The 22,636-nt window shown below is 43.0% G+C and overlaps 2 protein-coding genes and 1 long non-coding RNA gene across 4 annotated transcripts in view; 1 reads left to right on the forward strand and 2 right to left on the reverse strand.

The window, feature by feature from the left end:
• Positions 1 to 5,651, reverse strand: part of LOC139374831 (uncharacterized) — a 36,409-nt gene extending 30,758 nt beyond the window's left edge. The window contains exons 1-3 of one of the 2 annotated variants that reach the window (XM_071115983.1): positions 5,140 to 5,431; positions 4,681 to 4,811; positions 4,317 to 4,481 (exon numbers count right to left, since the gene is read on the reverse strand). In XM_071115983.1, coding sequence (XP_070972084.1) covers positions 4,317 to 4,481; positions 4,681 to 4,811; positions 5,140 to 5,431 — 588 coding nt within the window. Of the gene's footprint in view, positions 1 to 2,859; positions 4,482 to 4,680; positions 4,812 to 5,139 lie in introns of those variants that run through there. The other variant, XM_071115982.1, reaches the window with a different exon arrangement.
• On the forward strand, positions 5,417 to 8,916 carry LOC139374843 (uncharacterized). The gene is made up of 3 exons (XR_011627736.1): positions 5,417 to 5,521; positions 6,046 to 6,174; positions 7,839 to 8,916. It is a non-coding gene; the product is annotated as an uncharacterized lncRNA (long non-coding RNA).
• A 6,501-nt stretch (positions 8,917 to 15,417) lies between these two features.
• On the reverse strand, positions 15,418 to 20,566 carry LOC139374837 (uncharacterized). Its single transcript, XM_071115991.1, has 3 exons — positions 20,082 to 20,566; positions 19,574 to 19,704; positions 15,418 to 17,775 (listed from the first exon to the last, which is right to left on the reverse strand). The coding sequence occupies exons 1-3, from the start codon at positions 20,347 to 20,349 to the stop codon at positions 16,573 to 16,575; spliced, it is 1,602 nt and encodes a 533-aa protein (XP_070972092.1). The 5' UTR covers positions 20,350 to 20,566; the 3' UTR covers positions 15,418 to 16,572.
• Between the last annotated feature and the right edge of the window lie 2,070 nt (positions 20,567 to 22,636).

Consider the following 22,636-nt stretch of genomic DNA (forward strand, 5'->3'; position numbering starts at 1 on the left):
CCGACGTCTTGCTCCCAGACAAGCTAAACTCCTTCTTCGCCTGCTTTGAGGATAACACAGTGCCACCGACACGGCCCGCTCCCAAGGACTGTGGGCTCTCGTTCGCCGTGGCCGACATGAGTAAGACATTTAAGCGTGTTAACCCTCGCAAACCTGCCGGCCCAGACGGCATCCCTAGCCACGTCCTCGGAGCATGCGCAGACCAGCTGGCTGGAGTGTTTACAGACATATTCAATCTCTCTCTATCCAAGTCTGCTATCCCCACTTGCTTCAAGATGTCCACCATTGTTCCTGTACCCAAGAAAGCACAAGTAACTGAACTAAATGATTATCGCCCCATAGCACAACACTTCTGTCATCATGAAGTGCTTTGAAAGGCTAGTTAAGGAACATATCACCTCTACCTTACCTGTCACCCTAGACCCACTTCAATTTGCTTACCGCCCCAATAGATCCACAGACAATGCAATCGCCATCACACTGCACAAAACGAAGGAGCTTATTGTGGACTTCAGGAAACAGCCATGGGAGCATGCCCCTATCCACATCAACTGCAGTGGGGAAGGTGAAAAGCTCGGCATACACATCACTGACAATCTGAAATGGTCCACCCACACAGACAGTGTGGTAAAGAAGGCGCAACTGTTGGGCTATTTCACCGCCTGGTACGGCAACTGCACCACCCGTAACTGCAGGGCTCTCCAGAGGGTGGTGTGGTCTGCCCAACGCATCACCGGAGGCACACTGCCTGCCCTCCAGGCCACCTACAGCACCCGATGTCACAGGAAGGCCAAAAATATCATCAAGGACATCAACCACCTGAGCTACGGCCTGTTCACCCCGCTACCATCCAGAAGGCGAGGTCAGTACAGGTGCATCAAAGCTGGGACCGAGAGACTGGAAAAACATGTTCCATCTCAAGGCCATCAGACTGTTAAACAGCCATCACCGGTTACTCAACCCTGCACCTTAGAGGCTGCTGCCCTATGTACATAGACATGGAATCACTGGCCAAGTTAATAATAGAACACTAGTCACTTTAATGATGTTTACATACTGCTTTACTCATCTCCATATGTACATACTGTATCCTAGTCAATGCCACTCCATCATTGCTCATCCTAATATTTATATATTTTCTTAATTCCATTCTTTTACTTTTAGATTTGTGTATTGTTACTACTGCACTGTTGGAGCTCGGAACACAAGCATTTCGCTACACCCGTAATAATAACTGCTAAATATGTTTGTGACCAATACAATTTTATTTGAAATCTATATCCTGGCCATCTGCCCAAGGTTGTTGAACAACTTTTATGGAAGCCCACTTTCACTCCTATTTGCAGAGCGAAATGTGCGTGAGCTGCAGACTTAACAACAAATGCCCACATGGTTGGGGGCGGACCACAGCTGGGGGCGTGTTGGCTCTGGGCAATTAGGCATCATTGGCAAAAGTAAATAATCCATACCCAGCCCTCCAACAAGCTCAATCACTCTGTTTTGGACAAGACTAACTTCACACTTTGTGGTCAATTCTGACACTAGAATTAATGTTTGACTTGTATTGATGCGACATGGGCCATTTAAAGCCGGAGATGTTGGTTCTAAGGGGCAGTTGACCTTGAACAAATCACCTACTCTGTAACATGGACTCACTTGGTGAAATAATAGGGGTTGACATGATTTTTAAATGACTCCACCTTCCGCTGTCCCCAATTCATACAACATCTGCAAGGTCCCTGAGTCAAATAAAGCACATATTAAACTACAAAGAACAGGGAGCTTTTATAAAGCCTCATAAAGAAGGGCAGTGATTGGTAGATGGGTAACAATAACAAATCAGACATCGAATATCTATTTAAGCATGCTGAAGTTAATTTCCTTACAAAAAAATATTTCAGTTTTGAAACTACAGTAAAAGTTAAATAACTGCAGTTGACTGGTATTTTGGACACAGTAATTGCAGAATTACTGTTAATTATAAGTTATACTGCACTCTAACTGCAGTTACCTTGCAAAAATTACTGCAGTAAAAAAATATTTTGGAAGCAGTATTTGCAGTATTCTGCAGTTATACTGCACTCTGACTGCAATCTTTTTTTCATAAGGGTTAAGCTGTGGATGATGTATTAAACCACTCAGACACATAAAAGATGCAGTCGTCATTATGAACTGAGCTGCAGGACAGGAAGTAAACTGCTCAGGAATGTCCCCATTGGGACATTGGTGATTTTAAAACGGCTACAGAGTTCAATGGCTGTGATGGGAGAACTGAGGATGGATCAACAACATTGTAGTGACTCCACAATATTGACCTAAACGACAGAGTGAAAAGAATACAAATACACAAAACAAAAATATTCCTGTATACAACAAGGCACTAAAGTAATTGTACTTTTTTGGTTGCTTAAATTCAAAGCCTTATGTTTGGGGCAAATCCAACACATCACTGAGTAACCGCCTCATTTTCAAGCATGGTGGTGGCTCTAAACATGGTCTGGGTATGCTGGAACTCTGCAAAACTGGGGAGTTTTTCAGTATAAAAAGAAACGGGATGGAGCAAAGCACAGGAAAAATCCTTGAGGAAAACCTGCTTCTATCTGCTTTACACCAGACACTGAGAGAGGAATTCACCTTTCAGGCGGGACAATAACCTACAAGGCCAAATCTACATTGGAGTTGCTTACCAAGAAGACCGGGTATGTTCCTGAGTGGCCAAGTTACAGTTTTGAATTAAATCTGGGGGTGAATACTTAGCTAATCAAGGTATTCATTTTTATTTTTCATTCATCTTTCAAAAATGTTGGAATCTTTCTTTCACTTTGACATTGTAGATCATTGACTAAAAATGACAAGTCATTCCATTTTAATCATACTTTATTACAAAATTTGAAGAAATCCAAGGGTGGTGAATAAGTCTTAATGAAAAGTCCCATTATATGTTTATTAAACATAAACAAGTTTTAAATACACCATTACAACAAAAAATCTGCATGAACTTGATACTGCATTCATTTTCTCAAGTGTTTTGGGAAAAAAATTAAATAGTTGAATGGAAATAATTAAATAGGCATTTATGAACATTATATATCCTCCACAGTAGAAACACAATTATATAACAGACCTTTTAGGCTTATATATGCCTTATATATCACACAATGTCTGGATGCAATATTCTACCCAGTAATATTCAACACTGAAATCTGTTACTCTTGTTATTCCAAATTCATTTGTGGATCTTTTCTGATGGCAACAATGAAAATTAATCTTTGTCTATAATGCAGGGTTTGATCTAAACGTCAGAAGCTATCGAGTGGAATGTTTACTTTCTATGTTAGAGTTGAATGGTGTTTTTGCTGGTGTGTCCTGAGGTAGCTCCTCTCTGAGAACCTTTTCCCGCAGTGTGTACAGGCGAATGGCCTTTCTCCAGTGTGGACCTTCAGATGCATCTTCAGCTGGTCTTGGCGGGAGAACCTCTTCTCACACTGGGGGCAGCTGTAGGGTTTCTCCCCAGTGTGGACCCTCTGGTGCCTCTTCAGGTGGTGCTGGTGGGAGAACCTCTTCTCACACTGGGTACAGCTGAAGGATTTCTCCCCTGTGTGGACCCTCTGGTGACTCTCCACCTTCTGGAGGCAGCTAAAGCCTTTGTGACAGAACTTGCAGAGGAACCGTTTCTCTTTTGTATTGCCTGATGTTGCTCCCCCTCTCTGAGCCTGGGCTCTAGCCCTGTCATTTGAGTTCAGTACCTGATCAAAAAGAATGCGGCCGTGTGAATCAGAAGGCCCCATTGACGTGGACACTGGATCGCGATCCCTGAACGCGTGTAAAGGGGAGTGGGTTGCGACATTTGGATTTGTCTCTAAGCTTTCCCTGTAGTCTAAGTAGTCACTGGTGTTGCCCTGCGAGGGTCCTATGTGAGTTTCGTTTGCATTCCATGTCAGAGGAGTGTCGTCCTCCACTTTCACAATCATGTCATCTAAGACTATAACCTCCCCTTTCTTATTTAGGCACCGTTCAGAGTATACACTACTACTGTACCGGTTCCAGTCTCCTCTCATTGGATTAGTCTGTGTATCTAAGTCCACAGATATATCACTAGGTATCATCTCGGTCTCTGTAGCGTATGAACAGGACGGATCATTGCCAGTCTGTAACGCGTCACCTGTGTCCTGATGTGATAGAACTGTCCTCGGGCTCGGGTTACCGTAAAGTAAATACTCTGAGCGGGGAGCAGGAGGACAGCCCAGTCGCCCCAGCCCCGTTAAGGTCTCGGTGTCTGTCTCTGACTTGAGTACGGCGGTCGGCGTTCCACTGACCTCCGTGCTGCTGTGTTGGGTCCTGGGTTGCACTGGGGCAGTGGTTGGGTCATCCATGGCTACAGGGGGCACTCCAGTCTGGATGTCTCTGCTGTGCTGTGGGTCCACCTCTCCTTCAGACCTCTCCAGCTTGACCTCAGGGCCATCAGCCTCTGCATCTGCAGACTGCAAAGGAGAGAGGGTTACTACCAGTACATGAGTAGAATTTGATAAATATGTTGTAAGTCTCACAAGCTTGCAATTGGCAGATACATTAGGATGTACATGTAAGCAAGTGAATAGCTGAGGGAAGCCTTTGAAATAAATGGGCCACATCTGATTTACAAAGTAACTGTAATTTGTAATGCAACACAATTACACTAACCTCTATCATGATAATGTGCTGGGTTGAGGGTCCACTCCCCTCACCAATAGTGATTGGTTGGTCATCTCTCCATGTATTGTGTCCTGCTGGCTTCACAGAGATCCTGTGGCCTCCAGTGAGATGTCCTTCACCTGAGAGAGTGATTGAGAATAAAGAGGAGGTTATGTTTGCTACTGTCAATGCTCAACGCTATATTGTACACTATTGACAGTTTGGACACTATTTATTTATCTCTGTATTATGTTCCATGCATTACTTTGTTGTCATTGAGAAAATAATAGGAAATGCAGTTAATCAAGAATATGATATTGTGACTTAGCGAAAGATTTTTAAGTAATCAGGAGAATTATTGCATACTAGCCAAAAAACTGACCATGGCCCAATTAACACATCTGAACACATGTGCAGAGGAGAACATGGTGACAAGCGCTGAGCTATATATTTTTCAGCTAAATGTACCTCTTGCCATTCCTCTGTATCGGTCCAGGATATTGACACTACTCGTAGTCGTACTACCTGGGACGACGCGTCCTCGCGTCATTGTCCTCTCTGCGCGCTCCCGTGCCTCCTTCAGTTCCAGTAGCTGAAGTTTCCTCCGCAATGTCCTGTTTTCTTTCTGGCTTTGAGTTATTTCTAAACGAAACACTGCATAGTCGTCGTCTACGAGTTTACAAATGTCTGCCACGGCTGCATTCGCCAGCACCTCCATGATGGAGGCTATTTGAGTGTGAAAAACCATACAGTTAGCCATTATTAGCTAACGTTAACAGCTAGCTAGCGTTACTTATTAAAAATCTCTAATTTATGTCCTGTTTCCAACGCGAATTAAACACTACCTGGGGTAAGTATGTGATGCTGTGCCGTTAAATGAGTCATATGTTGAGTTATAGGGTGTTAATAAACGTCTAAATACAACAATAAAATGCTAACTTTGAAATGATTGTTCACTTCCGTTTACTTTTTTTTTGTTTGGTTTTCCGGGAGACTACGTCTTCAGTAAGTTTAATTCCGGTTGGCATCCAATATTAACGTTACATTACCGCCATCAGCTGGACTGGAGTATAATTGGGAAAAGTTCAAACCCTGCCAACTACCCCAACATTCATTAAAAACCCACCCCCCATTCCGCTATGTTGATCCTATCTGATAATACACCATGCCAACAGCCTGGGAGGACAGAACACTACCATTCAACACACCATATAACTCTTCCGTAGTCATTTCTCGTAATCCCAAGCACTTCTCTGCAGCTGCCACCACAACACCTATTGTCTGTGATTTACATTCCATTCCTGCGGTACAGTTGATAACCATGGCAATGAACACTAAAAAAGCCAACCTTACTGAAGCATGTTTCGTTTGTAGGCCTATCACTCTACTGACAAAAGTCTACTACTCAACTGGAGCCTCTTGGGATCCTTGACCCATCTTCACTGCCTCCGCATACGACATCTTCTGACTAGATGCTTTGTTGCGTATTGCTGCCCTTCACAGGTCAGTGTGAATCGCATATTTTGTTCACAGAAAAGGGGAATAGGAAAAAAGAAATTGCACCTCCATCTAACCCTTCATATACACCACTATCCCCAACAAACCCACCATTCCTTCCCACTACTTTGGCCCTGACGAATATGGAAGCCCTTCTCAAATTTCCTGTATTTCTTCTGCGCCTAAAATCTCTGACACCCAAAAACGTCCCTGCTGCTGCTACTAAAAAATCTATCTTCTGGGATGTCCATTCTATCTGTGCGGTACAATTAATGACCATAGCAATAAACACCAAGAAGCCAACCTTACTAAAGCCTAAACTATTCAAGTCACTATGTACTGGCCTACTACTCACAGGGATCCTCTCAGGATCTCTCACCCATAGCGCTCCATCTTCTACTTTCCTCAATGCCTCAGCATATGACACTTTCCGCTCTGCTCTCACCCTGTCTCACTCGCACAGGACATTTCTGATCCCCAGCAACATGGCCACCCCCATAATTGACACACAGCTTTTCACACCAAAACGACACACTCTTTTGTCCCACTGTAGGGGGTTTGGAACAAACGCTCTCACTGGATAACTTACATATCCTAACATTACTTTATCAGGTAATAGCTCTGTATCAAAACTCAAAAGTACCGACAGGGTCACTTCAGTCTTGCGTTCTCCACCGGGTCTGCGTCACACCAAACGGTGCCCCCTTTTACACTGAAGAGAGGATCTTATTGGTTGGGATCATAGCTCAAAGCGTGTGGTCGTTCCATTTGATTTCCATGACTTTTTTGATTTGATGCCAACTTTCTATACATATTTGCACATTGTAGAAGTGGTCAAGAAAGTGACTTTTTGGGTCTGATTGCCAAAACATTTAGGAGATAGAGGTGCTTAAAATTGATCCATTTTGCACCATTAGACATCCTGCGCACTGACGTCAGTTCAACGTCTAGTTTTGATTTACATTTGGTTGAATTAAATGTAAAATCAACAAAAAATTTAACTGGATTTAGGTTAAAAGTTATTCATTTGTATGACTTTTTAAAATAAATTATAAAATAGTTTGACAAACCTGTTTGTAAGCTCTTAAATTCTATCAAACTCAACTGTTTATCTTTCCCAGTGATGAAGACATGGATGTCTCATGGTATGGTGGGGTATGCAAATTGGGTAAACTTTGAGCACCTCTATCTCCTAAATGTTTTGGAATTCAGGTCCAAAAATGCACTTTCTGACCTCTTCTACCATGGGCAGATATGTATAAAGGGGTGTGGTCAAAAGTGATTAAAATCAGATGGAACAACCCGAGAATGACTATTCCATCTACATTACCTCAGTGTGGTAAATATTAAACTCTCCTTGTTCTAGCCTAGGTTTACTATTTCTCTAAAAACATTTACTCAAGCCTGTTTCAAATGACAAGTTAACAAAGGGTAATGAGGGGTATGTGGTTAATTACAATGGTTCCCAGATATCCCCTGTGTAAAACTCAAACCACACTGCTTTCTCCCCATTGTGGACACTCCTATGTCTGGTAAGGTTACTCAGGAAAGAGAAGCTCTTGTAACATACTTTGCACTTGAAAGGCCTCTCCTTGGTGTGAACTGTCTGGTGCTTGGCCACATTGTTTCCTGCTCTGTTCATCGTGGATACTGTGGTGTTTGTATCATAGGAACAGGAGGGTCTGTCTCTATCAGCCCCAGGCCCTGCTTCATCCCTGCACTGAGACTGTGAAGAGAAGGGTCTGGGCTGCAGACTGGATCCCTGACTGGAGCCTCTGTCTCTCTGATGACCACCAGGACTGCGGTTGTTCAGTCCACCTGTCCACTGGTTGTGTTCTGTGTGGTGGTGGAAACTGTCAGTCGTGGTCCGGTTCCGACTCAGGAAGGAAGATCGAAGGCTTCTGTTCCAGGGTTCTGATCTGGGGCTAGGCTTTGTGACCAGCTGCTTCAGATGTCCAGTCTCTCCCACCAGCAACACCAGATATCAGCAGGTCCTCATGGACTGCAGAATGTAAACACAAATTGTACAGAAGAACATAAAGGTTTATATAAGAAACTCTTTGCTGTACACACAGAAACATGATATTATAAAATGTTAACCACAGTCAAGCCCATCTCTAACACTGTGATTCAAGTACCCAACACTATGGAGCCATTGGAGTTTCTTATAAAAAATAATAACACAAATGTGTTGATTCAAGAATGAAGTATAATGTTTTGGTTTGACTGAGAGAAGGGAAACTCAGTCCCTGCAATGATACTAAAATAACCAAGTCAGTCAGCACAGAGTCAATTTTGTATTTGTCATACAAAATGGTCATACACTCACATAACATGAAGTACAGTACTTTTATTGCACAAAACGTAGAATAAGTAGAATAACTTTTCTCACTATGGTAACACTTTACCTTTTCTGTAAATCTGGTATGCTCACTTTCATGAAATTAATTTTAGAATAATTTGGAAAAGGTTAAACCTTTCATTACACACCCAACCTACAAGTACAAATGACCTCAAACAACCTGTACTCCCGCACATTGACTCGGTACCGGTACCCCGTGTATATAGCTTTGTTATTGTTATGTAATTGTGTTCGTTTTTATTTTATTTTTTGAGCAAATATTTTCTTAACTCTATTTCTTGAACTGTATTGTTGGTTATGTAAGCATTTCACGGTAAGGTGACACGGGGGATGTGACAAATAAAAATTGATGTGATATTTACTACTTCATGTCAAGAAAACATTAATTAAGGCACTATCATTATTTCACTATAAAACACCAGTATCAAACTAAAAGGACATAGTTGTCACTTTATCAGTGAAGCATTTTTACAGACACAATCTCACCATATCTACTCTGTCTCATCATACTCATTCTTTCCTCAGTTCTTCTCATCCAGTTCCCTACTACATCCAAAATGACAGAATGAACTAACTAGTACTACATCACGTCACTATACATGGGCTGTGTGCATTTTCTGCTTGTGTATCCTGAGGTAGCATCTCTCTGAGAACCTCTTCCTGCAGTGAGTACAGGCAAACGGTCTCTCTCCAGTGTGGACCTTCAGATGCATCTTCAGCTGGTGCTGGTGGGAGAACCTCGTCTCACACTGGGGGTAGCTGTAGGATTTCTCCCGTGTGGACCCTCTGGTGCCTCTCCTGGTTAAAGGAGTGGGAGAAATTGACCTGGCACACTTAGTAGCCGAACGTGTGTATCTTCTGGTGAATCTCCACCTGTTTGGGGAAACTAAAGACTTTCCCATAGAACGAACACGGGTAGCATCTGTACTACTGTCATTTGTCAATGGGCTTGTGTAGCCATTTAGTGTTAAGGTACTGGCGTTGTCTGAGGTCTGGTTTAACATAATGAGAGTGTGAGGAGGATGAAGGCCAGGGAGTGTCTGTGTTGTCGCAGGGTCCATGTTCCAGTTGATAGATCCTATAGAAGGCAGGCTGAAGGCAGCACCTGTTAGGGGGTTAACCTGAGGCCCCAGCAGTCTTTCTGAATCCCAACTATAGGAGCAGGACGGAGCATCGCCAGCAGAGTCTGTGTCTGTTCTTTCCAGCCACATACGGACACACCTCAAATCTACACCTCACCCGGTCTGTTGTCAGTTTGGTTGTTGTTAACAGTGTTGTTCCCCAGCCCAGAGTTGAGGACGCTGTCCCATCCACTTACCTCCACCATGTTGACTCTGGTCCCATTGAAGATCTATTACTGTATGTAGACTATATGTATTTCACCCTTAACTTGCTCTCCCATCTTTAGTTGACTCAGCAAATCAATGCTCTCTGGTTCGTCTTCTATTGTCTCTTCTTTGACTAGCAGCATATCAGGCTTCCCATCCTCCATGTCTACTGACTGTTAGAGATACTGAGTGAGAGGATGTTGGATCAAGAAATCTGATATCATTTTTTTTTTTAAATTGGTCATATACACATGGTTAGCAGATGTTATTGCGAGTGTAGCGAAATGCTTGTGCTTCTAGTTCCGACAGTGCAGTAATATCTAACAAGTAATCTAACAATTCCTCAACAACTACCTAATACACAAAAAATCTAAAGGGATGGAATAAGAATATGTACACCTAAATATATGGAGCACCCTGCTATGGAGCATCTGCTGATTGGGCAATGAGGGATTGTGATGAGTATTATGCAAGCATGTTAGTTGATTTGATTAGTTGACACTCTTTAATACGTTGATGATTCAAAGGCATGGTCCCACACCTCTCCTCCTCTGAGAGACTTTGTGGATACGGGCCCTGATCTAATACCATACAGACAGTAGTTCACAGTGGGCTCACCTCAGTGAGATTGCGTGTGGTTCTGTGCTGCTCAACTGGTTCCTTTGTGGATTCAGGAGGTGTAGTCTGGTTGTCCTCAATGACCATGGTCCCCCCCAGGGTTCCCCAGACCCTCCTCACACCCCTCCTCTATTAGCAGCACCTCTGGACCTTCCCCCTCCTGGAAGAGAGAGGTGATACAGACATCCACTCCCTCAGGTACGTACACACAGATAATAAATATGGAGTGTTTACCCATCCCCACTACATGAGTCCTGTACTGTAGTTACAGAATGGCTTCCTTGTTGTTAAACAAGTCCTCTATAATAAGTCAAAATGAATCAGCAGACAAACCTGACTAAACTAATTTGATGTGTACAGTAGGTGTTTGTTAGTGTAGGTATATTTAGTAAGTGTATAGTGGTTATAAAGTGCTGTCAGTGTATGCAGAATAGGGTGTGATGTTTACTGAAGGGAGTCTCAATGAAAGTCTTAGAATGAAAAGTCTCATTTTGTGTTTATTAACCCTTTTACACGGCCTACAATGCCTTCAGAAAGTATTCATACCACTTGACTTTTTCCACATGTTGTTGTGTTACAGTCTGAATGCAAAATGTATCAAATTTAGATGTTTAAGTCACTGGCCTACATACAAATACCCCATAATGTCAAAGTGGAATTATGTTTTTAGAAATTCTTTAAAATGTCTAAAAAACGAAAAGCTGAAATATCTTGAGTCAATAATTATTCAACCACGTTGTTATGACAAGCCTAAATAAGTTCAGGAGTAAGAATTTGCTGAACAAGTCTCATAAGTTGCATGTGTAATAATATCAACATGAAATCAACATGATTTGAATGACTACCTCATCTCAGTACCCTACAGGTTTTCCAATGCCTCGCAAAGAAGGGCAACTATTGGTAGATGGCTAAAAAAAAAAGACATTGAATATCCCTTTGAACATGGTGAATTTATTAAATGACACTTTGGATGGTGTATAAATACAACCAGTCACTACAAAGATACAGGCGTCCTTGTGATAGGAGAATACTGAGGATAGATGAACAACATTGTAGTTACTCCACAGTCCAAACCTATTTGACAGAGTGAAAAGAAGGAAGCCTGTAAAAAATAAAACATTTTTCCTAAACATGCATCCTGTTTGCAACAAGGCACTAAAGTAATACTACAAAAAATGTGGCAAAGCAATTGGCTTTTTGTCCTGAATACAAAGTGTTATGTTTGGGGAAAATCCAATACAACACATTACTGAGTACCACTCTCTATATTTTCAAGCATAGTATTGCTTTTAATCCTTTTTAAATGAATTTATCTTATTAACACTTTGTTCTAGCTAGCTATTTGTGTAGGTAGCTATCAAGTAAACCCAATGATGGTGGCTGCATCATGTTATGGGCATCCTTGTCATCGCTAAGGACTGGGGAGTTTTTCAGGATAAAAAATAAACTAAGCTAAGCACTGGCAAGTGGTTGCTTTCCACCAGATACTGGGATATTAATTCACCTTTCAACAGGACAACAACCTAAAGCATATTGGCAAATCTACACTGGAGTTCCTTACCAAAAAGACAGTGAATGTTCCTGAGTGCCAGAGTTACAGTTGACTCAAATCTACTTTAAAATCTATGACAAGACCTGAAAATGCTCATCTAGCAATGATCAACAACCAATTTGACAGAGCTTCAAAAATCTTGAAAATAATAAATGTGCAAATGTTGCACAGTCCAGGTGTGGAAAACTCTCAGAAACGTACACAGAAAGACTCAACGCTGTAATCGCTGCTTGCTTCTACAAAGTATTGACTCAGGTTTGTGAATACTTATGTAATGTAGATATGTCTGTATTTCATTTGCTAACATTTCGGAAAACATGTTTTCACTTTGTCAATATGGGGTATTGTGTGTAGATGGGTGAGGTAAAAAAATAATATTTAATCCATTTTGAATTCAGGCTGTAACACAAAATGTGGAATAAGTCAAGGGGTATGAATACTTTCTGAAGGCACTGTATAAGGATATTGATACATTTAAATGTTTCTTACAGAAGAAATATGAAATGCACGGTAATCAAATGAAAGGGAACAGTTTTGAGATCATGATAACTGTTGCGTCCAAAGTAGAGGACACAACAGTTCACCCAACACCATACTGAATCGCAATATTACACCGTTCATTTGATGTGCATTTTATATTTTACTATACTTTTTTTTACCGCATTTGTTAATAATGAAAATCAGAAAATACTCTTGATACATTCAGTAAGATGACAAGAATATTCCTGGAAAATGCTGGGTAGGTGCAACAAAAAATGACACGGGGTTTGAGTGAGGACTAACTGGCAACACACCTCTCCAAAGTGTACACAGTTCCAACATAATTTCAATGCACTTTTATGACTCAAAGAAGAGTCTTCAAAAAAAGAATGCACCTTGTAGTTGCTCTCCTAGCTGTGCCGTTGAGGAACTCCAGCAAGCGCACTTGTAGTCGTTTTGTTTGGAACACAACCCTGCAGCCTCGCCATCACACAAATGCTGTTATCGCAATCCAAAACCGGACCATTTTAAAATGGCAATCTGGGTCAGGTGCAGATCTATTGCCAACATGATTAGCTAAGTTATAAAATACGATATTACAGTGTTTGGCTTTCACAAGACATTTCAGAGAAACAGATTGTAATTTTGGTGAGCATTCAGGTGCGTGTTCTGTGGCGAATAGCTATACGCTCATTCTGTTCAGAACAGGTTATGATGGCATGTTATGACACCACATCTTGTAACTGTACATCAAACATAGTGATCAGAAACATTGACGCTGTACACTGAGTGTACAAAACCTTAGGAACACCTTCCTACTAATGAGTTGCACCCCCCTTTTGCCGTCAGAACAGCCTCAATTTGTCAGGAGGGCATGGACTCTACAAGGTGTCAAAAGCATTCCACAGGGATGCTGGCCCATATTGAGTCCAATGCTTCCCACAGCTGTGTCAAGTTGGCTGGATCTCCTTTGGGTGGTGGACCATTCTTGATACACAAGGGAAACTGTTGAGTGTGAAAAAACCACTCAAACTGGTGCACCTGGCACCTACCATACACCGATCAAAGGCTCTTCAATATTTTGTCTTGCTTATTCACCTTCTGAATGACACACATACATAATCCATGTCTCAAGGCTTAAAAATATTTTATAAACTGTCTCCTTCCATTCATCTACACTGATTAAAGTGGATTTAACAAGTGACATCAATATGGGATCATAGCTTTCATATGGATTCACCTGGTCAGTCAGTCATGGAAAGAGTGTTCCTAATGTTTTGTACACTCAGTGGACAGTAGTGGCCAAAAGTTTTGAGAATGACACAAATATTAATTTCCACAAAGTTTGCTGCTTCAGTGTCAGATATTTTTGTCAGATGTTACTATGGAATACTGAAGTAAAATTATAAGCATTTCATAAGTGTCAAAGGCTTTTATTGACAATTACATGAAGTTGATGCAAAGAGTCAATATTTGCAGCTTTGACCCTTCTTTTTCAAGACCTCTGCAATCCACCCTGGCATGCTGCCAATTAACTTCTGGGACACATCCTGACTGATGGCAGCCCATTCTTGCATAATTAATGCTTGGAGTTTGTCAGAATTTGTGGGTTTTTGTTTGTCCACCCACCTCTTGAGGATTGACCACAAGTTCTCAATGGGATTAAGGTCTGGGGAGTTTCCTGGCCATGGACCCAAAATATCGATGTTTTGTTCCCCGAGCCACTTAGGTATTACTTTTGCGTTATGGCAAGGTGCTCCATCATGCTGGAAAAGGCATTGTTCTTCACCAAACTGTTGCTGGATGGTTGGGAGAAGTTGCTCTCGGGGATGTGTTGGTACCATTCTTTATTCATGGCTTAGACACAATTGTGAGGGAGCCCACTCCCTTGGCTGAGAAGCAACCCCACGCATTGAATGGTCTCAGGATGCTTTACTGTTGGCATGACACAGGACTGATGGTAGCGCTCAACTTGTCTTCTCCGGACTAGCTTTTTTCCGGATGCCCCAAACAATCGGAAAGGGGATTCATCAAAGAAAATGATTTTACCCCAGTACTCAGCAGTCCAATCCCTGTACCTTTTGCAGAATATCAGTCTGTCCCTGATGTTTTTCCTGGAGAGAAGTGGCTTCTTTGCTGCCCTTCTTGATACCAGGCCATCCTCCAAAACTCTTCGCCTCACTGTGCATGCAGATGCACTCACACCTGCCTGCTGCCATTCCTGAGCAAGCTCTGTACTGGTGGTGCCCCGATCCCACAGCTGAATCAACTTAAGGAGACAGCCCTGGCGCTTGCTGAACTTTCTTGGGCGCCCTGAAGCCTTCTTCACAACAATTGAACCTCTCTCCTTGAAGTTCTTGATGATCCGATAAATGGTTGATTTAGGTGCAATCTTACTGGCAGCAATATCCTTGCCTGTGAAGCCCTTTTTGTGCAAAGCAATGATGACGGTACGTGTTTCCTTGCAGATAACCATGGTTGACAGAGGAACAATGATTCCAAGCACCACATATCTTTTGAAGCTTCCAGTCTGTTATTCAAACTCAATCAGCATGACAGAGTGATCTCCAGCCTTGTCCTCGTCAACACTCACACCTGTGTTAACGAGAGAATCACTGACATGATGGCAGCTGGTCCTTTTGTGGCAGGGCTGAAATGCAGTGGAAATGTTTTTGGGGGATTCAGTTCATTTGCATGGCAAAGAGAGACTTTGCAATTAATTGCAATTCATCTGATCACTTCATAACATTCTGGAGTATATGCAAATTGCCATCATACAAACTGGGGCAGCAGACTTTGTGAAAATTTATATTTGTGTCATTCTCAAAGCTTTTGGCCACGACTGTATATGACATGAGTTTTATGATATGGAAATGTGAAGTGCACAATTGGACTCATGAGTGTTTGGCTTGCTTGTATGACATCAAAGTGGTTTTTATTATAATCCTTAACATCTCATCTTTCAAAATAGATCGAGTCCTCTTAATTTACAGCATTTCCTTCACTCAGACAACAAAAACGTTGCCAAATTAGCGGGAGCGATGAGGGCAACTTGTCGCATGTTGTGCTCAAGTTCAGAACAGCTGTCAGTCAAAACCCAAACCGAGCCTGAGCACTGACGTCATTTATAGCATATTACTGTACAGCCACTGCATTAGAATTTAGGTGCTCAGTGGCCAAATCTGCCACTTTCAACCCGTATACAGATACGAGTCTAATGGGCTACACAAACAAGTGTTAAATACACCATATGAAAACCACACATACACGTATCAACAATAAATACACATACATTTTCTCATTAGGAGTGTCTTGGGGGCCTCCCGAGTGGCGCAGCGGTGTAAGTCTCTGCATGGCAGTGTTAGCTGCGTTACTACAGATCCTGGTTCGATACCGGGCTGTGTCGCAGCCGGCCATGACCGGGAGACCCATGAGGCGATGCACAATTGGCCCAGCGTCGTCCGGGTTAGGGGAGAGTATGGCCGGACGGGAAGTCCTGGAAACTCCTGTGACGGCCCGGGCGCAGTGCACGCCAGGTGTTCGGTGTTTCCTCTGACACATTGGTGCGGCTTGGCGGGGTTGTGTTTCGACCTTCGCCTCTCCCGAGTCCGTACGGGAGTTGCAGCGATGAGACAAGACTGTAACTAACAATTGGATATGACGAAATTGGTGAAAAAAAGGGGGTATTTAAAAACATTTTTTAATAACAAATAGAAAGTGTCTTGGGAAACAATTGAAGTAGTTGAATGGAAGTAATAAAACATATAGCCTAAACAGTACAAACACATTATGTAACAGACTTTTTAGGCTTATAATATGCCTTATATATCACACAATGTCTGGATGCAATATTCTACCCAGGAATATTCAACACTGAAATCTGTTACTCTTGTTATTCCAAATGCATCTGTGGATCTGTTCTGTTGACAACAATGAAAATTCACCTTTGTCTTTAATGCAGGATTTGATCTAAATATCAAAAGCAACAGTATCAAGTAGAAATGGTTACGTTCTTGGTCTGTTATAGAGTGGAATGGTTATTCTGCTGGTGCACCCTGAGGTAGCTACGCAAACGGCCTTTCTTCCATGTGGATCTTCAAGTGCATCTTCAGCTGGTCCTGGCGGGAGAACCTCTTCTCACACTGGGGGCACCTGAAGGGTTTCTCCCCCGTGTGGACCCTCTGGTGCCTCTTCAGGTCACCGGCCTGGGCGAAGCGCATGTGACACTGGGTACATTTGAAGGGTTTCTCTCCTGTGTGGACCCTCTGGTGCCTCTTCAGGGTGCCAGCTTGGGCGAAGCGCATGTGACACTGGGTACAGATGAATGGTTTCTCCTCTGTGTGGACCCTCTGGTGGATGTCCACCTTCTGGGTGCAGCTGAAGCCTTTGTTACAGAACTTGTATAGGAACTGTTTCTCTTTACTATTGCCTGATGTGGCTCCTCTTCCCTGAGCCTGGGCTCTAGCCCTGTCGTTTGAGTTCAATACCTGATCGAAAAGGACACGGCTGTGCGAATCGGAAGGCCGCATCGACGTGGACACTGGGTCGCGACCGCTGAATGCGTGTAAAGGTGAGTGGGTAACGACATTTGGATTTGTCTCCAAGCTTTCCCTGTTTTCTAAGAAATCTCTGCCCTGTGAGTGTCCGTCTCCTAGGTGACTATCTGCATTCCATGTGGGAGGGACATCGCCCTCCACTTTCACAGTCACTTTATCTACGACCAGACCCTCTACGCACCCTTCAGAGTATACACTACTACTGTACTGGTTCCAATCCCCTCTAGAGAGAACAGTCTGTGTCTCTAAACCCAAGGGAATTTTGCCAGTGCCCAGCTCTGTAGTGTAAGAACAAGACGGATCATTGCCAGTCTCTAACACGTCACCTGAGTCCTGATGAGAATGAACCGTCCTCGGGCTTGGGTTACCGTAAAGTAAATACTCTGAACTGGGAGCAGGAGAACAGCCCAGTGGCCCCAGTCTCTCTGGGTCTGATCTGTGGTCAGATCCTGTGTGCAAAAGCCTTTGTGTTACAGTTAAAGTCTCTGTGTCGGTCTCTGACTTGAGGACGGCGTTCAGTGTTCCACTGACCTCCGTGATGCTGCGTCGCGTCCTGGGCTGCGATGGGGTGGTGGAATAGTCCTCCTTAGCCACAGGGGGAACCACTCCAGCCGCTGCTCCAGTCTGGATGTCTCTGTTGTGTCGTTTGTTCTCCTCTCCTTCAGACCTCTCCTGCTTAACCCCAGGACCTGCAGCATCTGCATCTGCATACTGACACAAGAAGGCTGCATTTAGACAGCAGCCCAATTCAGATATTTTTTTTCACTAATTGTTCTTTTGACCAATCAGATCAGCTCTGAAAAAGATCTGATGTGAAAAGATGTGATGTGATTGGTCAAAAGACAACAACGATGTCGTAGGGATGTCTCACAAGCTACCCTATGGGGCATTCCATTTAATTTCAATCACTTTTTGACCGCACTCCTTTTGATTTGAATGAAACTTTCCATGGTAGAAGTGATCAGAAAGTAACATTTTAGACCCGAGTGCCAAAACATTCAGGAGAGGGAGGTGCTCAAAGTTGACCCATTTTGCATACCCCACCATACCACTGCAGAAGATAAATGGTGAGTTTGATATGATTTCAAAAGCTTACAAACAGGGGTCTATTTTTTGATTTCTCTAAAAATAAAAAGGTACTTTTCTTGCATATGTTGTAGCTTATACTATTTTACATCATCTGAGGTGTTTGTGTTGTGCCAGTCATCAGTTGCGGCACGCTCTTGAAAACAGGGTGGTGGGTTTCATGTTTTTACTGATAAATGTACTAAAATGGGAATACAATTTTAACTTTCAATTGGTACCAAAAGGTACCAATTGGTACCAAAAGGTTGGCGGTCCATACATCAGAGAATGTTGACTTGAATGGGAATATCAGCTGTTTTTTATTATACTGTGAATATATCCATAGGAAACCTATTGAAATCATAGAACTATAGATAACAGAATATACATTCTTACTTAAGTTGACATTCAATGGTGAATTGACCGGCGGCCATCTTTGTGGTCGTAATTGGAAGTTTAAATGCCCACACCAGTAGAAATCAACTTTTTCAAACTGAAAGATGATGGCCATAGCTTACCCATGATGTTGCACAATGATTTAAGTCAATAAGTCATTGTTTTAATCAAAGTATGATATATTTGGGTTTGAAGCGACAAATCCGAACTGTCCACTTTGTGCAAATCCATGTGAATGCGGTGTGTTTTCCTATGATACGACATACAAATGCTTTTCAAACTACTCTTCATTTCAGAGCTGGGTTTTATTTGAATGTTACCACCCACCAACATGGCATTGTTCATTAATCAGAAACAGCTGTAAAGTTATTCCCATTTGCGACTGAGATGAGCCAAATAGCCTTGTGTCTGTATTAAATATACATATAACTGAATATTTTATAAATGGTATAATTGCGTGATATGATCGCATTATGCAAACCTGTCGCCCCAAAATCAATGGTTTTGACCATTCAAGTTTTGCTTCACTTCACACAACACTGCTTTGATTGGTGTAACGTTAGCTAGAAACCACAAGTGTCTATCCAGATAATGAAAAGGCACCCATGAAAGTAAAATTCAAGGAACTTATAGTTAGTTACATGCAGGGCCTAAAATGAACCCCCCCCCCTCCCCCCTTCTCCTGCGGGTAGAATTTGGCATTGGTGGGTAAGATGTCTATTTCACTAGCCACGTTGACGGGTGGTCAGGGCTCCACAGTGTGAGCTTTTCACTCACATTTGTGAATATAAATAGTCAAGTATAATAAAATAAATGCTGCAGTAGTTGAAGTATTTCCAACGCTTTGTTTCATAGCTGGTAAATTAATCGCACAAAGTCAAAGAACTACGAATCCCATATAGCCTATTCCACCTCGCTCTGTGAAGAGCTGAGTGAAATATACATTTTTGGGAAATCTGCGAGCAGGCATAATAATTTCTGGGGAAAAAAACTGGCCACATTTGATTTACAAAGTAACTAATTGTTAATGCAACACTATTACACTAACCTCTATAACGATAACGTGCTGGGTTGAGGTTCCACTCCCCTCATCAACAGTGATTGGTTGGTCATCTCTCCATGTATTGTGTCCCACTGGCTTCACAAAGCCCCTGTGGCCTCCAGTGAGATGTCCTTCACCTGAGAGAGTGATTGAGGGAAAAGAGGTGGTTAGGTTAGGTACTGTCAATGATCACTCGCTATATTGTACACTGTGGACACTGTCTAGAATTGGCAAGAATGTAAGGTAACACTTCTCATAACTTCCTGACATTCTATGTATAGGTCAATTTATAGGTCAATTGATTATGTTCCATGCATCATATAGAACATTCAGAATATTATATTGTGCCTTTGTGCAAGACATCTAAGTAATCAGGTGAATTCTTGCATACTATCCAACTACTGACCGAGACCCAATTCTGGTTAACCATAATGTGGTTAACGCATCTAAAGCCACATGCGCCGAGGGGAACGGGGCCACAGGTCCCGCAGCCTCGGCCTTCTGCAAAATGTACCTCTTGCCATTCCTCTGTATCGGTCGAGGATCTTGACACTACTGGGACGACTGGCGAGGACGCGCTCTGCGCGCTCCCGTGCCACCTTCAGTTCCAGTAGCTGTAGTTTCCTCCGCAATCCCCTGTTTTCTTTCTGGCTTTGAGACATTTCCAACCGGATCACTGCATAGTCGTCGTCTACGAGTTTACAGATCTCTGCCACGGCTGCATTTGCTAACACCTCCATGATGGAGGCTATTTGAGTGTGAAAAACCATACAGTTAGCCATTGTTAGCTAGCGTTACCTAGATAACATCTATTAACCAAGCCCTGTCTCCAACAGGAATTAAACACTACCTGAAGTAAGTATGTGATGCCGTGCAGTTAAAGTAGTAATATGTTGCGTTCCATGGTGTTAATAAACGTCTAAATAACAAATTAAAACGCTAAAGTGGAAATTGTTCTTGGTCACTGTTCACTTCCGTTTACACTGAAGAGAAAGGATCTTATTGGCGTGCGTCATAGCTCAAAGGGTGTGGTTGAATGAAAAGGGGTATGCGCGCTGTTCTTTGAAATACGGTACTGTTTTACTACGTTAACTATAAGCCCAGGGCTCTTTTCGGCTGGCGCAAACACAGTGTTTTGACCGGAACCAGCGCCTTCGCTTGACAACGCTTCGCTCTAAAATATTGGCTGCTTCGTGGGCATAGGCGTGAACCTATTAAACTTAGTAAATACATACCGTTAGTGAAATATCACATCACTATGGAAATAATATGGTCCACACGCACCAACAGTCGTGAAGAAGACACGACAACGCCTCTTCCCTCCTCGGGAGCCTGAAAATATTTGGTTCTACCGCTGCACCATTGAGAGCATCTTGACTGCCAGCATCACCGCTTGGTACGGCAAGGCCATGACACAGAGGTCCGGACCTCCTATTTTGTTTTATAATCAAATAAATCAACAATATTTTGTACACAAAGAAAATCCATTAGCCCATGGGTCAACTCCCAGTGTTGAGCAAAGCTCAGAACGCGTATTCTTTATTTGACGGAGTTCTAATCGCCTGCCTCTTTGTGAACGAGTGGAATCGTGAAGTGCTTTGTTCGCCTGCATTCCCCTGGATTTGCATCCTGAATTTGTAAGTTCTCATAACTTTGCTTTACAGAGAGTAGGCTGCTGAGACAGACAGTAGTGCGACTGAGGCCTCTGCACAAGACGCTACAGAGGTGTGTATGGCACAGTACATCACTGAGGCCGAGCTCCCTGCCATCCCTCTATACCAGGCAGAAGAAGGCCCCAAACATTGTCAGCCACCCAAGTCCTAGACTGTCCTCTCTGTTACCGCATGGCAAGCTGTACCAATGCACAAAGTCTGGAACCAACAGGACCCTGAGCCATATGACAGCTTCTGCCCCCAAGCCATATGGCTGCTAAAAAGCTACCCGGACTATATGCAATGACCCTTTTTGCACTAACTTTTGACTCAACATACACTGCTGCTAATGTGTTATCTATCCTGTTGCCTAGTCACTTTACCCCTAACCAAATGTGCATTCAGAAAGTATTCAGACCCCTTTTTCCCCACATTTTGTTACATTACAGCCTTATTCTAAAAATGGATTTCCCCCCCCCCCTCATCAATCTACACACAATACCCCATAATGACAAAGCAAAAACATTTACAGAAGTATTCAGACCCTTTACTCAGTACTTTGTTGAAACACCTTTGGCAGCGATTACAGCCTCGAGTCTTCCTGTATTTGGGAAGTTTCTCCCATTCTTCTCTGCAGATCCTCTCAGCTACTTTCAGATCTCTCCAGAGATGTTTGATCTGGTTCAAGTCCGCACTCTGACGGGGCCACAAGGACATTCAGAGACTTGTCCCAAAGCCACTCCTGCATTGTCTTGGCTGTGTGCTTAGGGTTGTTGTCCTGTTGGAAGGTGAACCTTAGCCCCAGTCTGAGGTGCCGAGCGCTCTGGAGGAGGTTTTCATCAAGGATCTCTCCGCACTTTGCGCCGTTCATCTTTCCCTCGATCCGGACTAGTCTCCCAGTCCCTGCTGCTGAAAAACATCCCCACAGCATGATGCTGTCACCACCATGCTTCACTGTAGGGAAAGTGGGATACCTAGTCAGTTGTACAACAATGCATTTAACCCTCAATCAGAGCGGTGCGGGGGGCTGCCATAATCGACATCTTCGGATGGTGCCAGGTTTCCTCCAGATGTGCCGCTTGGCATTCAGGCCAAAGAGTTTAATCTTAGTTTCATCAGATCAGAGAATCTTGTTTCTCATGGTCAGTCCGTTAGGTGCCTTTTGGTAAACTCAAAGCGGGCTGTCATGCTTTTTACTGAGGAGTGGATTCCGTCTGGCCACTCTACCATAAAGGTCTGATTGGTGGAGTGTTACAGAGATGGTTGTCCTTCTGGAAGGTTCTCCCATCTCCACAGAGGAGCTCTGTAAGAGTGACCATCAGGTTCTTAGGCACCTTCCTGGCCAAGGCCCTTCTCCCCCCATTGCTCAGTTTGGCTGGGCGGCCAGCTCCAGGAAGAGTCTTGGTGGTTCCAAAGT

The sequence above is a fragment of the Oncorhynchus clarkii genome, chromosome 19, assembly GCF_045791955.1.
Source record: "Oncorhynchus clarkii lewisi isolate Uvic-CL-2024 chromosome 19, UVic_Ocla_1.0, whole genome shotgun sequence".
In the NCBI taxonomy this organism is placed as follows: Eukaryota; Metazoa; Chordata; class Actinopteri; order Salmoniformes; family Salmonidae; genus Oncorhynchus; species Oncorhynchus clarkii.

Bases quoted from the DNA above. Each gene is read 5' to 3' on its own strand.
- LOC139374837 (XM_071115991.1), bottom strand. From the start codon at position 20,349: ATGGCTAACTGTATGGTTTTTCACACTCAAATAGCCTCCATCATGGAG. The intron at 19,705-20,081 runs GTACATTTTGCA...TCACTCTCTCAG, and splicing joins ATACAGAGGAATGGCAAGAG to GTGAAGGACATCTCACTGGA. The intron at 17,776-19,573 runs GTTAGTGTAATA...TTCTTGTGTCAG, and splicing joins AGCACGTTATCGTTATAGAG to TATGCAGATGCAGATGCTGC.